General features: G+C 44.5%; 1 protein-coding gene across 2 annotated transcripts in view; it reads left to right on the top strand.

The window, feature by feature from the left end:
- The window catches only part of LOC136711559 (receptor-type tyrosine-protein phosphatase-like N), a 141,201-nt gene that overhangs the window by 62,816 nt on the left and 57,118 nt on the right, over positions 1 to 21,267 (top strand). For both annotated transcript variants that reach the window (XM_066687892.1, XM_066687891.1), the window contains 3 exons: positions 7,235 to 7,512; positions 12,481 to 12,567; positions 14,416 to 14,495. In XM_066687892.1, the coding sequence (XP_066543989.1) occupies positions 7,235 to 7,512; positions 12,481 to 12,567; positions 14,416 to 14,495 (445 nt within the window). The remainder of the gene's footprint in view (positions 1 to 7,234; positions 7,513 to 12,480; positions 12,568 to 14,415; positions 14,496 to 21,267) is intronic.

A 21,267-nucleotide genomic window follows, 5' to 3' on the forward strand; every position in this document is an offset into this window, starting at 1 on the left:
CTTGCTTGATACAAACATGTAAGACTTTGGAAAGAGACCCCAGTAATCTTGTGACCCAGCTTCAGTTACCAAACCAGCAAATCATTGAAAAGGTCAGAATAGACTCAATAAAGGAAGAATAAAACAATTTCATGACAGTCTTGTCTACACTCAAACATCTTTGGTTACCCTTGTTACAAATAAAATCAGTATAATTTGTAATTTATTGTAAAGGAAGGTCCCTAAGTAATTGTACTGTTGCACTACTTCTACTGGCATGCCTTTAATGAGAGTAGACACAAGGGATGAAGGCCTCCTACAGAAATCTAAGACCATTTCTTTAGTTTTAGAAATGTTGAGAGGAAGGAAGGACTGGTTACACCAACTTACAAATCCATCTACTATTACGCCATGGCTATTCTCCTCGCCATGTAAAAGGCTCACGATTACAGAATTGTCCGCAAATATAATAACATGCCTTGACTCCTGAATGCTCTGACAGTCATTTGTATATAACGCAAATAAAATTGGAGAGAATACACAGCCTGTGGAGATCCTGTAAAGATAAAAGCTTATTTGACAGGGTGCTATTCACTCGAACTCTCTAAGATCTGTCAGTTAAAAAATCAGTTAGCAAACATACAATGTTAAAATCCACATCAAACATAGAAATAAGCCTATGTACAAGGACATGCAGCTGTATACAATTAAAGGCAGTAAAAAAGCAGTTTAGCATGTGTAGAAGCCGGACACAAAGAGGGAGAGAGTCTCGGGTTCCGTTGGTGTCCGGGGTTTATTGGGTTCACAGACGACAAACACAAGGGGTAAAATAAACAAAGCAAAACAAAACGTCCACACAAAATAGGGGCTCCGGGCAGTTAGGGTTGTAGGTCTCACTCTTTATTCTCAGCGGTTAGCTGCCCCGTTGGGGAGGGAGAGGGATTAAATAGACAGGCCACAGCTGCCGCTGACGTCATAATCGCCTCAGTGCTCATTGCCCGCAGCCGTGAGTCCGCAGCCTGTTAGCGAGGGAGCGGACAACACAGCTGCGGCACATGAGCACCTCATCAGCGGACGTCAGCAGCAGCCATGCCGTGACAGACAGTAGGCTGTCACACACCGCCCCCCCTAGAAAAGGACCGCCTGACAGGCGGACTAGGAGAAGAGGAAGGGACAGGGGAAGGGGAGGGAAAGGGCCGGGAGAGGAAGTCTGCATTGAGGTGCTGGGGGCCAGGGCAGTGACGGACTCGAAAGTTGAAGTCCTGCAGGGCGAGGTACCAGCGGGTGATGCGGTGATTCGAGTCCTTCATGCGGTGCAAGCCACTGCAGGGGGGCGTGGTCCGTCTCCAGGGTGAAGGTGTCCCCCAGGAGGTAGTAGCGGAGTGTCTCCACAGCCCACTTGATGGCGAGACACTCCTTCTCAATGGTGCTGTACTTATGCTCCTGGGGCGACAGTTTTTTACTTAGATAGAGGATCGGATGTTCCTGACCTCTGACACTCTGGGACAGGACTGCGCCCACTCCAACTTCCGAGGCATCGGTCTGTAGAATAAAGGGGAGAGAAAAATCAGGGTATTTCAATACAGGGTGTTGGCAGAGGCAGTCCTTAATCGCCTGGAAAGCCACCTGACACTGCTCCGTCCACTGGACCGTATCTGGAGCACCTATTCGCGTCAGTTCGGTCAGGGGGTAAGCCAGGGTGGCAAAGTCCGGCAGAAACTGGCGATAATACCCGGCAAACCCTAAAAACTGCCGAACTTCCTTTTTGGACTTAGGAGGTGGACAGGAGGCGATAGCGGTCACCTTGTCAACGACTGGCCATACCTGCCCCCCTCCTAAGAGGTACCCCAGATACTTGGTCTCCCTCCTCCCAACTGCGCACTTGCCCGGGTTTGCCATGAGCCCCGCCTGCTGAAGGGACTGGAGCACAGCTGCTACATGGACGAGGTGGCTATTCCAGTCCTTACTGAAAATCACCACATCGTCCAGGTACATAGAGGCATATTGTTGGTGGGGTCGGAGCACACAGTCCATCAGCCATTGGAAAGTGGCAGGGGCTCCGTGCAGCCCGAAAGGCATAGCGCGGAATTGGTACAAACCCTGAGGAGTGGAGAAAGCGGTTTTCTCTCGGGACGCTGGACTGAGGGGGATCTGCCAGTATCCCTTGGATAAGTCCAGTGTCGTGAAAAAGTGAGCAGCGCCCAGCCGATCCACCAACTCGTCCACACGGGGCATCGGATAGGCATCAAACCTAGACACTGCGTTGAGCTCCCTATAATCAACGCAGAATCTAGTGCTGCCGTCAGGCTTTGGCACCAAGACTATAGGGCTACACCACTCCAATTGTGACTTTTCAATTACTCCCAGCTCCAACATCTTCTGCACTTCTTCGTTGACAGCCTGCTTTTTGTAATAGAGGGTGCGATTAGGGTTTGACATGCACGCAGGTGTCCGGTGCTGTGTGGATGTGGTGTTCAATGAGAGGTGTGAGCCCGGGTCGGTGAGAAAAGACATGCTGGAAGCGGCGCAATAAAGAGCAAACCTGCTGTTTCTGGGTGTTTGTTAAATTGGGTTCAATGCGAACCTCAGAAACAGCGGCTTCAGACTCTTTATTTTGGGAGGAGCTAGGAGCACACAATGCTTCATCCTCTCGCCACTTCTTCAGCATGTTGAGATGGTAGATCTGCTTTTCTCTCCGACGGTCAGGGCAACACACCTCATAATCGACATCCCCTAAGCGGCGGGTGACCACAAAGGGTCCCTGTCACTTAGCCAGCAGTTTAGACGTTGAAATTGGGAGTAACACCAGTACCTTGTCCCCCGGGGTGAACGATCGTAACCGGGCTCCCCTGTTGTACAAGCGCTGTTGTCGCTCCTGGGCCTGTAAGACATTCGACTGTGCAAGTTTCCCCAGTGCCGATAGCCGATCTCTCAGGTCCAGGACGTGCTGTACCATAGAGGTCCGGGAGGGGGTGGTCGCCTCCCAGTCCTCTTTTATTAAGTCGAGGATGCCCCTTGGCCGCCTCCCATATAGCAGCTCGAAGGGAGAGGAGCCGGTGGATGCCTGGGGCACCTCATGTACAGCGAACAGCAGGGGCGGCAATAACTTGTCCCAGTCCCGAGCGTCTGTGCTCACAAACTTACAGATCATGTTTTTTAGGGTTTTATTAAAGCGTTCCACTAGGCCGTCTGTCTGGGGATGGTAGATTGAGGTCCTGATGGACTTTATCCCCAGCAGCCTACAGAGGTCTCGCATCACGTGTGACATGAAGGGAGTGCCCTGATCTGTCAGGATTTCCTTTGGGATCCCCACCCGAGTGAAGACCTTAAACAGCTCCTCGGCGATCCTAGTCGCTGACATTGTCCGTAGAGGAATCGCCTCTGGGTACCGAGTGGCATAATCCACTATGACCAGCACAAATCGATACCCCACAGAGCTTTTCTCTAACGGACCGATCAAATCCATCCCAATGCGCTCAAATTGTATCTCCATGAGAGGCAGCGGTACCAGCGGAGCCCGCGGTACCGCACTGGCATTGGTCTTCTGGCACTCTGGACAGGCAGCACATCACCTCTCTACCTCCTTTTTGATTCCTGGCCAGAATAATCGGTCCATTATCTGGTTTAAGGTCTTGTCACGACCCAGGTGACCTGCCATAGGTACTTTGTGTGCAGAGAGAGAAACACAAAGCACCTGTGCAAACGCGGTACCAGCAATTGTTTTGTGACCGGGTCCCCCCCTCGGTTTTTGGTTACTCTATATAATAAATCTTTGTCAATGTGGAACTGGGGATACGAGCGCGCCCTCTGTGCGTTCACTATGCGACCGTCCACAACTGCGACCTGGTCATATAACCGACCCAGGGTATCATCCCGGGACTGGTCCAGAGCGAAATCGGAAACCCGGGAGAAGACGCGATCCGGGGCTGCGCCAGAGGTGTCGGCCCTCCTGGTGGAGGAAGGGGAGAGCTGGCAAGTCCCAGAACTCGTTCCCTCCCCCGGCTCCGACAGAGTACTGTCAGCTGCTGTGCGACTGGGGTCGGAGGGAAGGCTGTTCCCTCCCCGCTCATCGCCGGCAGCCACTAAGGGCGATCAGCCCCCAAAGCCACGTCCCACGCGTGCCCCAGCCAAATCAGATAATGAGAGCCTAGGATCCTTAATATTAGATAGAAATTCAGACCAATCCCGCCCTAGGACCACCGGGAATGGCAAACAAGGGGCGAGCCCCACGTTCATCTTATAAGTTTCCCCACCAATCATTATAGTCACCTGGGCCGTGGGGTACCAGTGTATGTCCCCGTCGTTAATACACCGTATAGCTACTTTAGTGCCTCATCTGCCGGATCCCTGGGGAGCCAGGCCATCCTGGACCAGCGTCTTGCTACAGCCAGAGTCCAGGAGGGCCTTGACTTCACATTCCCCAATTCTTACCGGTACCGTGAAGTCTTTTGCTGAACTGGGGTGAGCGGAGGGGCGAGCAGCACAAAGCGTGGAGCAATCAGTTTTCATCAGGGGTGCTCGGCCGAGCTATGTCCAGGCTGCCTATGACGCCGGCCCGTCACCGTGGCTGTTCCAGGGGACCGCACACCACCTGGGGAGAGAGAAAAGGAGGGGGCTAAGGAGATTTATTTATGTTTATAAAGTTTATTTTTGGGACAGGCAAGGGAAGAAGGGAAAGCGGGTCGGGGAGAGACAGGTTTAGGAGCTGGGGTTTCCGGGGGAGTCGGGTCAGAGAGGGTCTTGGGAATGGGAGGAAGGGTGCCCGCCGTCGGGCGTCAGGAGGTGGCATCGTCCCAGGCAGCGAGGTGGTTCTCCGCCAGCCTGGTGGCCTCCTCCAGGTCTTCGGGTTGGTGGGCTTGCACCCACCCTGCGGAGGGACGTGGGAGACGGCAGATGAACTGCTCCAGGGCCACCAGGTCATCAGCTTCCGTGGCGGATTGCTCGTCCAGCTTGAGCCAGCAGTGGCAGGCGTCCCGCAGCTGTTGCGTGAAGGCCCGGGGCCGGGAGCCGGGTTCGAATCGGAGGCTCCTGAGCTTCCGCTGCTGGCCGTCTGTTGTCAGGCCGACCCGGTCCAGGACACTGTCCTTCAGTTTCTTGTAGACCAGGGCATCCTCTGGACTGAGCGCTCTGGCGGCGGACTGTGCCTCCCCGGTCAACAGGGGAGCCAGGCGTACCGCCCACTCTGACTCAGGCCAGCCGCAACACAGGGCAGTGCGCTCGAAGATGTTAAGAAAAGCCTCCGGATCGTCCTCCGGCCCCATCTTCGGGATCCTCAGTCCAGCCCAAGCCAGGTTCGCTGCGGCCGCAGCAGGGGCAGGTGCAGGAGCTCGCACCTGAAGTTGCTGGACCAGCGCATCCAGGGTGTGTTGTTGATGAGCCTGCAGCTGCACCACTGTGGCCAGCAATTGTTCCACGGAAGCTGCCTCCATAGTTGTCCCTCCATGCACCAGGTTTGTCCTCAGTGACAGTGTGCTGCAGAGCTTCCCCACATTGGCCACCAAATGTAGAAGCCGGGCACAAAGAGGGAGAGAGTCTCGGGTTCCGTTGGTGTCCGGGGTTTATTGGGTTCACAGACGACAAACACAAGGGGTAAAATAAACAAAGCTAAACAAAACGTCCACACAAAATAGGGGCTCCGGGCAGTTAGGGTTGTAGTTCTCGCTCTTTATTCTCAGCGGTTAGCTGCCCCGTCGGGGAGGGAGAGGGATTAAATAGACAGGGCACAGCTGCCACTGACGTCACAATCGCCTCCGTGCTCATTGCCCGCAGCCGTGAGTCCGCAGCCTGTTAGCGAGGGAGCGGACAACACAGCTGCGGCACATGAGCACCTCATCAGCGGACGTCAGCAGCAGCCGTGCCGTGACAGACAGCGGGCTGTCACAGCATGATTCTTATTCCCGTCTAAATGCTTCAGCACTAGATTTAATAAAGTGCTGGTAGCATCTTCCACCCCCCTCCTAGCCCTATAAGCAAACTGTAATGGGTCTAACTTGTCCTGAATCATGATTAAAATCTCACTTTTGACAATATGTTCAAATGTGTTCATGACCAAGGAAGTAAGGGGCACATGCCAATAATCATTAAATACTCTTGGCACCTTAACTTTAGCCATGGGAACCACAACAGACTCCTTCCATAATTTAGGAACTTTCTGCTGAATTACTGACAACTGGAAAATAAATGAAAAAATACCACCTAGTTGTCTAGCACAATTCCTTGGTTCTTCAGGTGCTTATTCCAAAATAATCTTCAGTGTATCAAGAAACCGACTTAACTGATTGGTATTACAAGTTTCCAAGTCTGTATAAATTAATGAATGAAGGGGCACCTATTAAACCTGTTGACAAGGAACATCTTCACCAAAATCCTTTTATTGCACATAGGGAGTACAGTGTAGTTTATAAGGCTGCAGTTATTCATGTGATCCACAAGATGGAAGTATGTACTGGCACAGGAAAACAGGATTTCTGTATAATCTAACTTAGTTAAGTCACAGTGAGTGCAGATGACACCCTACTCCCAGAGTTGAAGACTGAGTATATTTCTCTATTTTCAGTGTGTGTTTCTTCCTTACACTGTTATCCCAAATTATTTGAAAATGCCTCAGTGGGAAATGCTCTTGGGGAGGATGCTTTAACAGGCAGGAGGGTTGCTTGAAGAGAATAGACATGCTTGATCACTAAGATATATGGAGTATGATATGAGACCTGGAAGTTTCCTGGAAGAGTCCAAATGTGGTGAATTCTTGAGAGTGAGACTCACATAGGTCATCTTCCAGAGAACATATAACTAGTACTAATATGGTGAAAACAAAGGTGAATTCTCAAGCCATCAATTACCAAAAAAATTACATTTAAAATAAACATCCTCTACATTTGCCTTCATTGTGTGGAATCAAGCATATGCTCCCTTGAGAAATATATGTAAGGTTTAGTGTAAGGTTGTGGACCTGACCTTCTAGAGTAAATAGACTCGATATGCAGCTCAAACATTGTGATATATTTCTACTGTTACAGAGAAAATTATTGTGGAGTGATAGCGATACATAATACAGAGTAATAGTCATAACACTGAAACTCCCAATACTTATTTTAATACTGTTCGGGCAAAAGACAGCTTTAAATGTCACAGATTTCTGAAATAACTTGTGAGCAGCTTGAGGGGGAAAAAGACAACCCTACAAGCAACACAGAGTTTAAAGTGGTGAGCCGAGATTAACACTGTGAAATAACTGGTGTGTTTGATTCCCCAACAGCCTGAGCTGAGCGAAGGGGACATGACACACCTGGGCGAGAGGGAAAGCGATCGTTTCGAAAAGCTGCCCGTCCCACAGCTAGAGCCCCAGCCAGCAGCCACCGGGGTCCCCATCACTCCCTCGGGGATCATGGGTGCCAGCTCTGTCGGAGAAGGGGCCAGTGTGTCCATTGAGGGAGTGGAGGTGATAAAAAAGAGCTCCAAGGCCCCCAGTCTGAACGTGGCTGCAACACCCTCTCACACCAAGGAAGAGTATGGCTACATCGTCACCAATCAGAAGTAAGCAAGTTGCTGTTGTCATTTGTTTATCGGTCTCAACCAAGATTTCAAGTCCAGAGTCCCTGTTCATTGCTCCACACTGCTGTTATTAGTGAGAGAAGCATCAGTCCATCCTCTGACACTTTACCTCTGCAGTGTGAAAAATGGACTTTGACGGTGTAGACACCCAACAATAGTATATTTAGAGCAGGGGTTCCCAATGTCTGGTGATGGACGGCCAATTTCCAGAGGTTGCATGGGATGGAGGGCAGCAGTAGAGAATTAACCACCAATGAAAACAAAATATGTCCCAAATCATACGTTTTTATTAAATATACATTTCTGTCAGGAAACATTTATGAACTTTAATTGTTGTTTTATTTTTTCCTCCCGAATTACATGTGCAATTTGTATCAGAAAAAAATCTGAAACTGTAAAAATATAGTAAATGTTTAGAAAAGGGGAGGATGAAGGCTGGCCCCTGATTTAGAGGTTGTGGTTTACTCTGTTTTCCCCAAACATATTTCATTACTATCCTTTAGAAATCCCATAGGCGAGATTATTTTTAGACCTTATTTTGTCTCAATTAAAACTGGGAAACATTGTTATAATTAAATGCATGTAATTAACTTTTTTCCTGCTTGCTTGCAACTTTATTTCCTTTGTAGTTGCCTTTCCTTTTATTGTCATTTACAAGTGGAACATAGACACTTCATTCAGACGACATATCAACATTTTAATGCAATGTGATTAAAAATTCATTCTTTTCTAAATGCTGTGCACTCATAATTGCACATAACTATTCAAATGAATAATTTTATCAAATCAAATACAATTACATTGAAAATGTTGCACTCTTTTGGATGAAGTATATATTCTGCTTGTACTGATTATGTTTGGCTTCGATGGTTAGGAAAAAACATAAAATCAGAAACCCTAGTATAGTCTGCAGTAGAGGTTAGAGAAAAAAAAAAAGTGTGTTAAAAAAAGTTTATCCCACCTTAATGCTAGGAAATACACCGATAAGCCGTAACATTATGACCACCTGCCTAATATTAAGTAGGTCCCCCTTTTGCCGCCAAAACAGCCCTGACCCATCGAGGCATGGACTCCACTAGACCTCTGAAGGTGTGCTGTGGTATCTGGCACCAAGACGTTAGCAGCAGATCCTTTAAGTCCTGTAAGTTGCGAGGTGGGGCCTCCATGGATCAGACTTGTTTGTCCAGCACATCTCACAGATGCTCAATTGGATTGAGATCTGGGGAATTTGGAGGCCAAGTCAACACCTTGAACTCGTGATTCATCAGACCAGGCCACCTTCTTCCATTGCTCCGTGGTCCAGTTCTGATGCTCACGTGCCCATTGTAGGTGCTTTCGGCAGTGGACAGGGGTCAGCATGGACACCCTAACTAGTCTGTGGCTACGCAGCCCCATACGCAACAAACTATGATGCACTGTGTGTTCTTACATCTTTCTATCAGAACCAGCATGAACTTTTTCAGCAATTTGAGCTACAGTAGCTCGTCTGTTGGATCGGACCACACGGGCCAGCCTTCGCTCTCCACGTGCATCAGTGAGCCTTGGCCGCCCATGACCCTGTCATTGGTTCACTGTTTTTCCTTCCTTGGACCACTTTTGATAGTTACTGACCACTACAGACCGGGAACACCCCACAAGAGCTGCAGTTTTGGAGATGCTCTGACCCAGTCGTCTAGCCATCACAATTTGGCCCTTGCCTAAGTCGCTCAGATCCTTACGCTTACCTATTTTAACACATCAATTTTGAGGACAAAATGTTCACTTGCTGCCTAATATATCCCACCCACTGACAGGTGCCATGATAATGAGATTATCAGTGTTATTCACTTCACCTGTCAGTGGTCATAATGTTATGACTGATCGGTGTATATATATATATATATATATATATATATACAGTGAGGGAAAAAAGTATTTGATCCCCTGCTGATTTTGTACGTTTGCCCACTGACAAACAAATGATCAGTCTATAATCTTAATGGTAGGTGTATTTTAACAGTGAGAGACAGAATAACAACAAAAAAATCCAGAAAAACGCATTTCAAAAAAGTTATACATTGATTTGCATGTTAATGAGGGAAATAAGTATTTGATCCCCTATCAATCAGCAAGATTTCTGGCTCCCAGGTGTCTTTTATACAGGTAACGAGCTGAGATTAGGAGCACTCTCTTAAAGGGATTGCTCCTAATCTCAGCTCGTTACCTGTATAAAAGACACCTGTCCACAGAAGCAATCAATCAATCAGATTCAAAACTCTCCACCATGGCCAAGACCAAAGAGCTGTCCAAGGATGTCAGGGACAAGATTGTAGACCTACACAAGGCTGGAATGGGCTACAAGACCATTGCCAAGCAGCTTGGTGAGAAGGTGACAACAGTTGGTGCGATCATTTGCAAATAGAAGAAACACAAAATAACTGTCAGTCTCCCTCGGTCTGGGGCTCCATGCCAGATCTCACCTCGTGGAGTTTCAATGATCATTAGAACAGTGAGGAATCAGCCCAGAACTACACGGGAGGATCTTGTTAATGATCTCAAGGCAGCTGGGACCATAGTCACCAAGAAAACAATTGGTAACACACTATGCCGTGAAGGACTGAAATCCTGCAGCGCCCGCAAGGTCCCCCTGCTCAAGAAATCACATGTACAGGCCCGTCTGAAGTTTGCCAATGAACATCTGAATGATTCAGAGGAGAACTGGGTGAAAGTGTTGTGGTCAGATGAGACCAAAATCGAGCTCTTTGGCATCAACTCAACTCGCTGTGTTTGGAGGAGGAGGAATGCTGCCTACGACCCCAAGAACACCATCCCCACCGTCAAACATGGAGGTGGAAACATTATGCTTTGGGGGTGTTTTTCTGCTAAGGGGACAGGACAACTGCACCGCATCAAAGGGACGATGGACGGGGCCATGTACCGTCAAATCCACCATGAATGTGTTTTAAGAATGAATAAAAATGCATAGTAATGTGCCCTCCGTGGACAACACTGGAACGGTGAGCAGTTCTTAGATTGTCGTCTGTCAGAAGTGAAGAATGATTTGCTGAAATGCAGTTGCTCTGGAGCAATTCAGTTATGCTCTGTCGGATATATATATATATATATATATATATATATATATATATATATATATATACATTCACCTAAAGGATTATTAGGAACACCTGTTCAATTTCTCATTAATGCAATTATCTAACCAACCAATCACATGGCAGTTGCTTCAATGCATTTAGGGGTGTCGTCCTGGTCAAGACAATCTCCTGAACTCCAAACTGAATGTCTGAATGGGAAAGAAAGGTGATTTAAGCAATTTTGAGCGTGGCATGGTTGTTGGTGCCAGACGGGCCGGTCTGAGTATTTCACAATCTGCTCAGTTACTGGGATTTTCACGCACAACCATTTCTAGGGTTTACAAAGAATGGTGTGAAAAGGGAAAACATCCAGTATGCGGCAGTCCTGTGGGCGAAAATGCCTTGTTGATGCTAGAGGTCAGAGGAGATTGGGCCGACTGATTCAAGCTGATAGAAGAGCAACTTTGACTGAAATAACCACTCGTTACAACCGAGGTATGCAGCAAAGCATTTGTGAAGCCACAACACGTACAACCTTGAGGCGAATGGGCTACAACAGCAGAAGACCCCACCGGGTACCACTCATCTCCACTACAAATAGGAAAAAGAGGCTACAATTTGCACAAGCTCACCAAAATTGGACAGTTGAAGACTGGAAAAATGTTGCCTGGTCTGATGAGTCTCGATTTCTGTTGAGACATTCAGATGGTAGAGTCAGAATTTGGCGTAAACAGAATGAGAACATGGATCCATCATGCCTTGTTACCACTGTGCAGGCTGGTGGTGGTGGTGTAATGGTGTGGGGGATGTTTTCTTGGCACACTTTAGGCCCCTTAGTGCCAACTGGGCATCGTTTAAATGCCACGGCCTACCTGAGCATTGTTTCTGACCATGTCCATCCCTTTATGACCACCATGTACCCATCCTCTGATGGCTACTTCCAGCAGGATAATGCACCATGTCACAAAGGTCGAATCATTTCAAATTGGTTTCTTGAACATGACAATGAGTTCACTGTACTAAACTGGCCCCCACAGTCACCAGGTCTCAACCCAATAGAGCATCTTTGGGATGTGGTGGAACGGGAGCTTCGTGCCCTGGATGTGCATCCCACAAATCTCCATCAACTGCAAGATGCTATCCTATCAATATGGGCCAACATTTCTAAAGAATGCTTTCAGCACCTTGTTGAATCAATGCCACGTAGAATTAAGGCAGTTCTGAAGGCGAAAGGGGGTCAAACACAGTATTAGTATGGTGTTCCTAATAATCCTTTAGGTGAGTGTATATATATATATATATATATACTGTATATATATGAGGATGCAAAGAAAGTTAACATGCTTAAGAATGTATTACTAAAGGACACACACATTCACACATACTGTAAGGAAGTAAAGCAGAAGCAAAATAAATAGCCAAATAAATATCCAAGGGGTTACACATTTGTTATGCAGTAATTTCTTCTGATTTATTTTAATAGAGCAGTGGTGGCCAACCCTATACCTGGGGAGCCACAATCCTGTAGGTTTTTTAGGTTGAATATATTTTTATACAGGGTAGCCATGAATAAATTAATATAAGAGATAACAGTTACAATAAAGCCATGCAGCTGGCACTGTGGACCTCCAGGACCAAGGTTGACCAGCCCTGCAAAAGATAATTGCTTTAATATAATCAATGAAAACATGTAGTGTTTGATAAGGGAAAACAGATGCAATTAGGAACATTTATTTAGGAGTTAGTGTTTCTTCAGTAGGTCTTTCAGATTCATGTCTGAGGGTGGTTTCTGAGTGTTGAAAGAAAGCTGTCCGTTGACTTCTGTTGCAGCTGTTAGTGGTGGTGAGTGTGGCTCTAAGTCCTTCTTTGTCTCCTCCAGGCCCCTCAGTCTGTTTGATGGTGTGAGGCTACTGGAGACCCTAGCAGAGAAGATCCATCTCACCACCAGCTCATTTATCAACATCAGGTATGGAAGAGTTGGGCTCCTTCTAGCTGCTGAATATCACCTGGCTGTTCAGGGGTCCCTTGTCAGCAGTGGTGGACAACGCTCTGTTCTACAGGTTTCAGGTCCCTTTATAATCATCATTAAACAAACAAAGCATTCATGGCTCAGTTTAGCATAGATAGATAGGTGACTCAATTAATTAGCTGCGAGCTCTGGAGAAACACCACCTCCCTGAAACCCCTGCACTGCAGCCTAGCAGGATAAGGGCTGCCCACTACTCTTTTATAGCTTGTTTCTTCTCTCCTGATGGGGAGCCTCATGGTGAAGTTTATTAACCCCACAAGGAAAAGATCCCAAGTGGCCCATTAATGGTGGGAGAATGTTGGATGAGACCACCGCATCCTAGATCTGGCACACATTCAGAGACCTGCAGGAGGGCTGGCTTGAGGTGCCCTTTTACCCTTTTACCCTTTTTTTGTCTGGTAAATATCTCCTCCCAATAGCTAGTTTGATGCAGGATGTACAGTTTGTAAGTCAGAGCTCTGATACAAAGGCATGCAATTCACGAATTAAGAAATACATCCCAGGCAATGATATAATAATTGCAGATCAGATTATAAATAACAATCCATTATTTCTGGCTCATACAGGCTTATTGTCTTTATTTTGTACTTTATGGAGATATAAGTCAAGATAAATTCTGCTTTCAAACTTTCAAACATATCTGTTTCCTTTATCCTATCTCTATTTATTTATTTATGTATGGTATCAATTGCATTCCACTGCCAATTTGGGTAGTTACTCAAAGTTCCTAGATCTAAAGGAAGCAGGGCTGGGTTTGTGCCAGCAGATCAATGGCACTTCAAATTGGGCGGCAGCGCAGCTAAGGGAAAGATGGAGCATGGCCCTTCTATACCAGACCCATAAACTGTCTCCTGGTTCCAGGATGTTTCTCCCCATTATCTGTGAATCACCAGTTGGCTTCAGGCATGAGAGAGAGTGTAGTATTTTAAGCAACATTAGTAATATTCACATCTTTAAAAACAAGCTAAAATGTGGGCTGTGGGATTATAAAAGGATTCCATCCATATCATTAAGTCTTTTATGGAAAGTTTTATATATATATACTGTGTATATATAATCTCAGAGAGAGAGAGGGATACTTAAAAATGTGAATAATTCAGTTCATAATAATTAAATATGTGCACTTATCCTATACTGCTTTCTCAGTATCCACACTAGTAACTCTAGCTGAGGAGATGTTTTCTCGTATTCTTGCAGTTTTATGAACAAGTCATTAGTTTTCAGCATGGCAACTCCCCAGATGTTAGTTAATAAGCAGTGCATCATATGATCCTGCAGTGTTGGGGCACCTTAGACTTGTGCACACTGATTTCATAAATATTTTATCTTGTTTGAGGACATATTCATTCACCAGCATATATTTGTGTGCACATTGGGAATTAAACCCATTCAGAGAACACCTACACTACCTGTCAAAAGTTTTAGACCACCATTTTTTCAGTTTTTATTGAAATGTACGCAGTTTAACATCTCAATGTATTCCTTCTACAATGGAAATCAAATATTGTTCAGAACATTCTTCCCAACACTCTTGCAGAAGTTCCCACAAATGTGTTGCACTTGTAGGTTGCTTGTTCTTTCACCCTTCTGCCCAGTTCATCCCATGTTTTGGGTCATTATCTTGCTATAGGATGAACCCCTGACCAACTAGGCGTATACCAGAGGGTAAAATGCTGTGATTGCCATTTTGGTACTGTATATCCTAAAGTCATGTTGAGAATGGCGTGGAGATTTGAATATCTTGTTTCAGCCTCTCACTGTTAATGCACCTGCCTGTCATTACAGTGTTGTTGGGCCTGCCTTGACCTTCCGCCTCAGACAGAACAACCAGAACCTCAGCGCAGACGATGTGGCCGATAAAGCTGGTAAGTGACTGCAGATTTTAAAATAATCACTGGTTATCTGAAAAATTAAATAGCTCACAAAAAGGGACTATGGGACATTGCACACAATAAGAAAGGGTGGAAATTCATGACAAAGCAAACAAATAAGCCTGTGGTTACAAACTAAAGAAGGCCTGTTAGACCTGTGTTGCTTATTTGACCCAAGAATTTCACCTGACCATTTTTCAAAGGAGCCCAGAAAGAAAAAGCTCCACTTACATGCTTACATGGCTGGGAATCTTCTTCCAGACACCACAACTCATTGTGTAAATAAGCTCTTCCTACTTTTAGGCTAGAATGTACTTCATTTTAATTTCTACCACCAACCTCTGCTCCTTGTTCATGAAGTAGTCCTTGGGGTTCAATTTGCCCATTTGCCTCCACATGGAAAAGTGGAATCAGGCATTTTGCTAGTAGAATTATTTATTTTAGAGGATCCCCAGAAATCATCTGCATCTAAATAGCTAGTATGATTTTTACCCTTTCACTTTGTGGAAATCAGTCCTTACTGGTTTCAGTCCTTGCTTTCACTGCAACTCATTTCTACATTTCTACAGTGAGAGACAGAATAACAACAAAAAAATCCAGAAAAACGCATTTCAAAAAAGTTATAAATTGATTATTGGTTAATGAGGGAAATAAGTATTTGACCCCTTCGACTTAATACTTGGTGGCAAAAAACTTGTTGGCAATCACAGAGGTCAGACGTTTCTTGTAGTTGGCCACCAGGTTTGCACACATCTCAGGAGGAATTTTGTGCTACTACTCTTTGCAGATCCTCTCCAATTTATTAAGGTTTCGAGGCTGACGTTTGGCAACTCGAACCTTCAGCTCCCTCCACAGATTTTCTATGGGATTAAGGTCTAGAGACTGGCTAGGCCACTCCAGGACCTTAATGTGCTTCTTCTTGAGCCACTCCTTTGTTGCCTTGGCTGTGTGTTTTGGGTCATTGTCATGCTGGAATACCCATCCATGACCCATTTTCAATGCCCTGCCTGAGGGAAGGAGGTTCTCACCCAAGATTTGACGGTACATGGCCCCGTCCATCGTCCCTTTTATGCGGTGCAGTTGTCCTGTCCCCTTAGCAGAAAAACACCCCCAAAGCATAATGTTTCCACCTCCATGTTTGACGGTTGGGATCGTGTTCTTGGGGTCATTCCTCCTCCTCCAAACACGGCGAGTTGAGTTGATGCCAAAGAGCTCGATTTTGACCACAACACTTTCACCCAGTTCTCCTCTGAATCATTCAGATGTTCATTGGCAAACTTCAGACGGGCCTGTACATGTGCTTTCTTGAGCAGGGGGGCCTTGCGGGCGCTGCAGGATTTCAGTCCTTCACGGCATAGTGTGTTACCAATTGTTTTCTTGGTGACTATGGTCCCAGCTGCCTTGAGATCATTAACAAGATCCTCCCGTGTAGTTCTGGGCCGTTCTCATGATCATTGAAACTCCACGAGGTGAGATCTTGCATGGAGCCCCAGACCGAGGGAGACTGACAGTTATTTTGTGTTTCTTCCATTTGCGAATAATCGCACCAACTGTTGTCACCTTCTCACCAAGCTGCTTGGCGATGGTCTTGTAGCCCATTCCAGCCTTGTGTAGGTCTACAATCTTGTCCCTGACATCCTTGGACAGCTCTTTGGTCTTGGCCATGGTGGAGAGTTTTGAATCTGATTGATTGATTGCTTCTGTGGACAGGTGTCTTTTATACAGGTAACGAGCTGAGATTAGGAGCACTCCCTTTAAGAGAGTGCTCCTAATCTCAGCTCATTACCTGTATAAAAGACACCTGGAAGCCAGAAATCTTGCTGATTGATAGGGGATCAAATACTTATTTCCCTCATTAACATGCAAATCAATGTATAACTTTTTTGAAATGCGTTTTTCTGGATTTTTTTGTTGTTATTCTGTCTCTCACTGTTAAAATACACCTACCATTAAAATTATAGACTGATCATTTGTTTGTCAGTGGGCAAACGTACAAAATCAGCAGGGGATCAAATACTTTTTTCCCTCACTGTATATATAAGCAAATATATATGGATATGTTTTGCACTGTTTCTAAGCAGAATTCAAATTAATCCAAACTTTCTAATGCAAGATTACTTATGTAACTAGCCTCTAACACACTGGTGTGGTTTTACTCCTTTCTAAGCTGTGGTCTGGGATTTTAAGTATGTAAACCTGCGGTACCATGTAGAAGGCATTACAAGTGCAGGGGCTCATTGAGAAAAAGGGCACGTGCGGGTGGGGGCAATTTGGGGCAGTAGGGCAGGGGCTTCAGCCCTAATTTAGTTAGTGTGCCGTCCTAACAATTGCAATGAGGCATTTTGTCCTGAGAGTTATAAAGGTACACTTTGGTTTTAATTGTCTCAGTCAGTGCCTTTCTAGGTCTTTGCATCTGCACTCACTGGTCCATTTGGTGGCTTGAGCAGAACGGCGCAAGGTTTTATACAGCTGTCACATAATGGCAAGGCGCTTGTCTATACATGATGTCTATAAATGATTTTATTGTGCCAGAACAAATCTTCCACAAATGCAACAATGGTCAGAGCAGAAATGACGGTTGCCATCCATATATATAAAGGCTAATTTGTTCCGTAAGATGTATGTATCTCTGAATACTGTTTTGTGATGGAAAAACCTTTCATCAGTGGTGACAGTGGTAAACACAGCCGTTGTTTGTGCATCCCTCTTTGATCCCCCAATATCAGCCTGCTTCTGAGTGAGTGCCAGGCCCTCATGAAAGCACTCCTATTTGTCCCCCCCAACCCAAAAAAAAACCCTTTTTTGCAACCTGATGTAAAGCCCTGTTCATTAACATAAACATTGCCTATTCATGGCAGCCTCTTTTTATGGAGACACGCTCGTTGACAAAGTGGAGGGGCGGGCGGGGGAAGGGGGTTAATTAACCCAGCGTGATGCCAGTCGCCCAGCAGCAGCTTGTGCGAGGTTGGAACTGGGGTCTGGGAATGAAAGGAGAACGTTACTGGGGAACAAGTTCACTCTTCGAGTACAGCGCCCAGGGGCCACACAAACTATGGCAAGCCCCCCCACCCATCCCTTTGGGAGAGTGTTAAACCACTGGGAATGAGAGTTGGGTGCACGTGCTATAAGGAGGATCTTTGAAAGCTGTTTTTTTTGGTGGACACAGTGGTACTTCTATTTGGTAGAGATAATCTGGGAGTCAATATATTGCATTAAGCCTTCAATACAATTTACAATCCATTCATATAGATTTCCTCTTTTATGTTATGTTTCTTTTTTGTTTTGTTGTGGGTTTTGTTTTTACATTTAAAACTTTTACATGCAAATTACTGATACTGTGCTGTTGTTTTTTTTACAAATTCATTTTCAGTGGTGAAAATGTGTACTAATTAGTTTGACTAACTTTTTGTTTTGTGAGACTTTCTATGGGATTAAAATAACTCACAACAGAGAAACATAACAGGAACTATATTGAACTCTAAAGTACTGGTGTTAAAGTTCTTAGATGTTGTTGTTACTCTGACAAAATACTAATTCTGAGCATAGAAAGATCCATTCAGCCCTCATGTGCAATCTTATTCTCTTCACGATATACAAGTCAGGGTCCTGGCTTGTTGCATTGTGGTTCCTGTTAGGCAAGGAAACTGGTCAAGTTATTCTGCCACCAGGGTTCACCTTGCCAGATAATGAGCAGCATTTTTGACAAAGGAGTTCAGGGTGAGGGGAAAATCTGACACAAACTGTCCTGTTTATTGATTCATTTGGTGAAAAGTACTTTTGATGGGGGCCCATAATTTAAGGTGGTGGGGCATCAAACTATAGCTTACAACAACAATCTCATTGATCACAGGACTGGCATGGATTTCCATAGTCTGCATCATTTCCATGTCCCTGTGCTGTAATTTTAGTTTTTTTTACCATGGATATTTTTATTAATTGATCTGAAAGTGTGATGTGAAATCAACCTGATCAATGTTTACCAATACAAATCAAATCCTGCCCAGCCTAGGTATAGGTGCCCTGGTTTAGAGGCTGTAATGTCTGATATAGGCAGCCCTAAAAAAATAATAATCTAACCCTCAATTGATCCAGGTTGCTTTGAAGAACAGGCTGTATTCACAATGCTTCTAGTCTGTGTCGGCAAACATCAAAAGATGAGAAGCTAAAAGAATCCTTCAAGAGCAGCAGCTGTTCTGATAGAAAAATCCCATCTTGAGACTCGTCCTGTTTTTGTGTATTTATTTATTAATTTTTTGCTTTTCTTCCCAAATGTTAACCCCCCCTACTCATCCCCCACACCTTACCCTGAGTGAAGGCCTGCAGCTTTATTAATAGTCTCTTTTGATGTCACAGTACATGATAGCAATGGCAAGGTTTTGTCTGTGTAATTGTGCACTTCTACTTATTAGCTAATTTGCCTCCAATTTGTCCTTTTAACAATTCCGTTGCAAGGTTACTTCTGGGACTTTTTCTTCCCAAAAACACAAGACTAATTTCACCATTTGAGATTCATACCTCTGCTGATAGCCTGTGCTATGCCATTCTGTTAGCATTTCCCAGCTGTTAGCAGCGGCAGAAGGCTGGCACCCTGTTTATCCAACTGAGGGATATTACCCAATGGTTCCCTGCAGAGGTTATAAAGGGTTTCTCTCTTTTGTGGCTCCATAAAGGCACTGTCATATCTGGGGACATCTCTCCTGCCGCTGCTGCCAGCTGATTCTACAGGGATCTCAGCAATGGAGGACATAGGGATGTGAAAATGCTTGTAATATCATCACCAAGTTTTATTTTCTTGTTCGCTCAAGAGAGAACATTTATATGTTTCAAAATGTTGAGGCTGAAGCTAAGATAGTGTATGATTACAGGGTTTAAGAAGAGACAGAAATATACGAGTACACAGGTTAAAAAAAGGACAGGAAACTCCTTAGGTAACACAACACTTAAATCGGAAATAACTTACAGATTAAATGTGTTTATTTACTAGTAAAATATGGTGTAATATTTCGGCCTAGACCACATAAAATCTTTGACCTTTATTTATAAAATAAATTAGTCTGTGATTCGATACAAGTTAGTAATTTGTAAATTGAGGGTAGCTTGAAGTTTTGATTTTAGTCAAGGCCTAAGTTTGCTGGTAAATTGTTTTGTAAATCAGATCCAAAGACAATGAGATCAAGTATAGTGCAGTTTTTGATTGCCTTTCTTCCTGGTCAAAGAGCCCTTGAGACATGTTTGACACAACACATTAAAGGTGACAAAAAAGATAATACAAAATTAATAGACACGGTTTTGGCCTTTTGATCCACTGCCAAAGTATACTGTTAAAATGTGAATTCTGTTTTAGTTTTTATAGATATTTAGAGTGGTTTTCAAAAGGGTTAAGAACAGGAGTTGGTCTGAAAGCGATTTTAGATTAGATCTTTGTGATTCTCTCTCCAACATGTCTACAACGATAAGGCCAAAGCCTGTACCTCTCTGAGGCTTTGTGTTTTCTGTAAATTAAAATCCCAAGCTAATGAAGATTCTCTTTCCTTGATTCCAAGATCCCCTAATGAGAGAGGTGCTTGAAATATTTATGACAAATCATCTTTTATCTCCTATGAAGTTAAATGCTTGGCTGCATGGCAATAGGAAGTGAAAGGTCAGAGACAAGGGGGGTCGGTCTTTCCAGTAGGGTTTCAGGATTTCTGCCTGAGACACTCTGAAAAGGAAATGGGCTTATTTGTCATGATAAAAGCTAATGGAATATAATTACAAATCATACAGTCTTATACCATTTTCATTTATATAAAAGTTTTGAAATTCCTGTACCACACTCTAGCATTAGAGAACAAATTTTTGTATTTTCTTGAAGAAAACCTTGCCCGTAATCACAAAGTCTCTCTGGACATAAGTAGGAGGACAAAGTAAAGAAGCAAAATTCATTGCAAAGTGTAGTTTGATTGAAGGCAATTTTCTGTAGGGAGTCAAATTATCCATCTGAGAGCAAGACAAAAACGGCAGTTATTTCAAAGGTTTGTGGAAGTTCTTTTGCTGAGAAAATTGTGGGAGCCCTCCCCCCCACACCAACATATAAACACCCCCACTTGAATCTTGAAAGAAAGTTTCAAAGTAAACTGTCGACATTTTCACCAATAGGTTCCTCCACTGAAAAATGTTGGATCCTTTGAAAAATAATTGATCTTAAGTATATGTATGTATGACTCTCTTTTTCAAAGTAGCTATTAATATTATAAACAGGCAACAGATAAAGTGAGCAACTTTGCATGCATTTGGTATACTGATATATACTTTGCCTCAAGACCTAGTCACCTATTTTATTATTATTATTATTTTTATTTCTTGGCAGAAGCCCTTATCCAGGGCGACTTACAACATAAGTGCAAACAAAGTGCAAAAATACAGAAGTACAAGGCATCAATCATTACAAATTCAACTAGATAACTATTTGGTGACACTTCTCTAAGATGTCCAGAGAGTCAGATTGACCTATAATTCATAAAACCAGGAAAAAGGCTATTTGAAAAACAAACAAATAAATACAAAGCAGCAGTGCAAATGAAATAAATGAAGATTCATTTTCTCCCAGGCTTTAATGTTGTCCTTGTATTTCATTCAGCTTTGAAATGCTTTGCTTTTAGTTCACTGTATCCCAGATGGCACACATAATAAACCATCATTAGGCTCTGCTTCCTCTGGGAAAGGTTCATGTACCACCGTAAGGTTAACATAAAACAATGCTATGCCTATGATGCTCCTGGGTACA

This window comes from Amia ocellicauda, chromosome 16 (genome assembly GCF_036373705.1).
Source record: "Amia ocellicauda isolate fAmiCal2 chromosome 16, fAmiCal2.hap1, whole genome shotgun sequence".
Classification (NCBI taxonomy): Eukaryota; Metazoa; Chordata; class Actinopteri; order Amiiformes; family Amiidae; genus Amia; species Amia ocellicauda.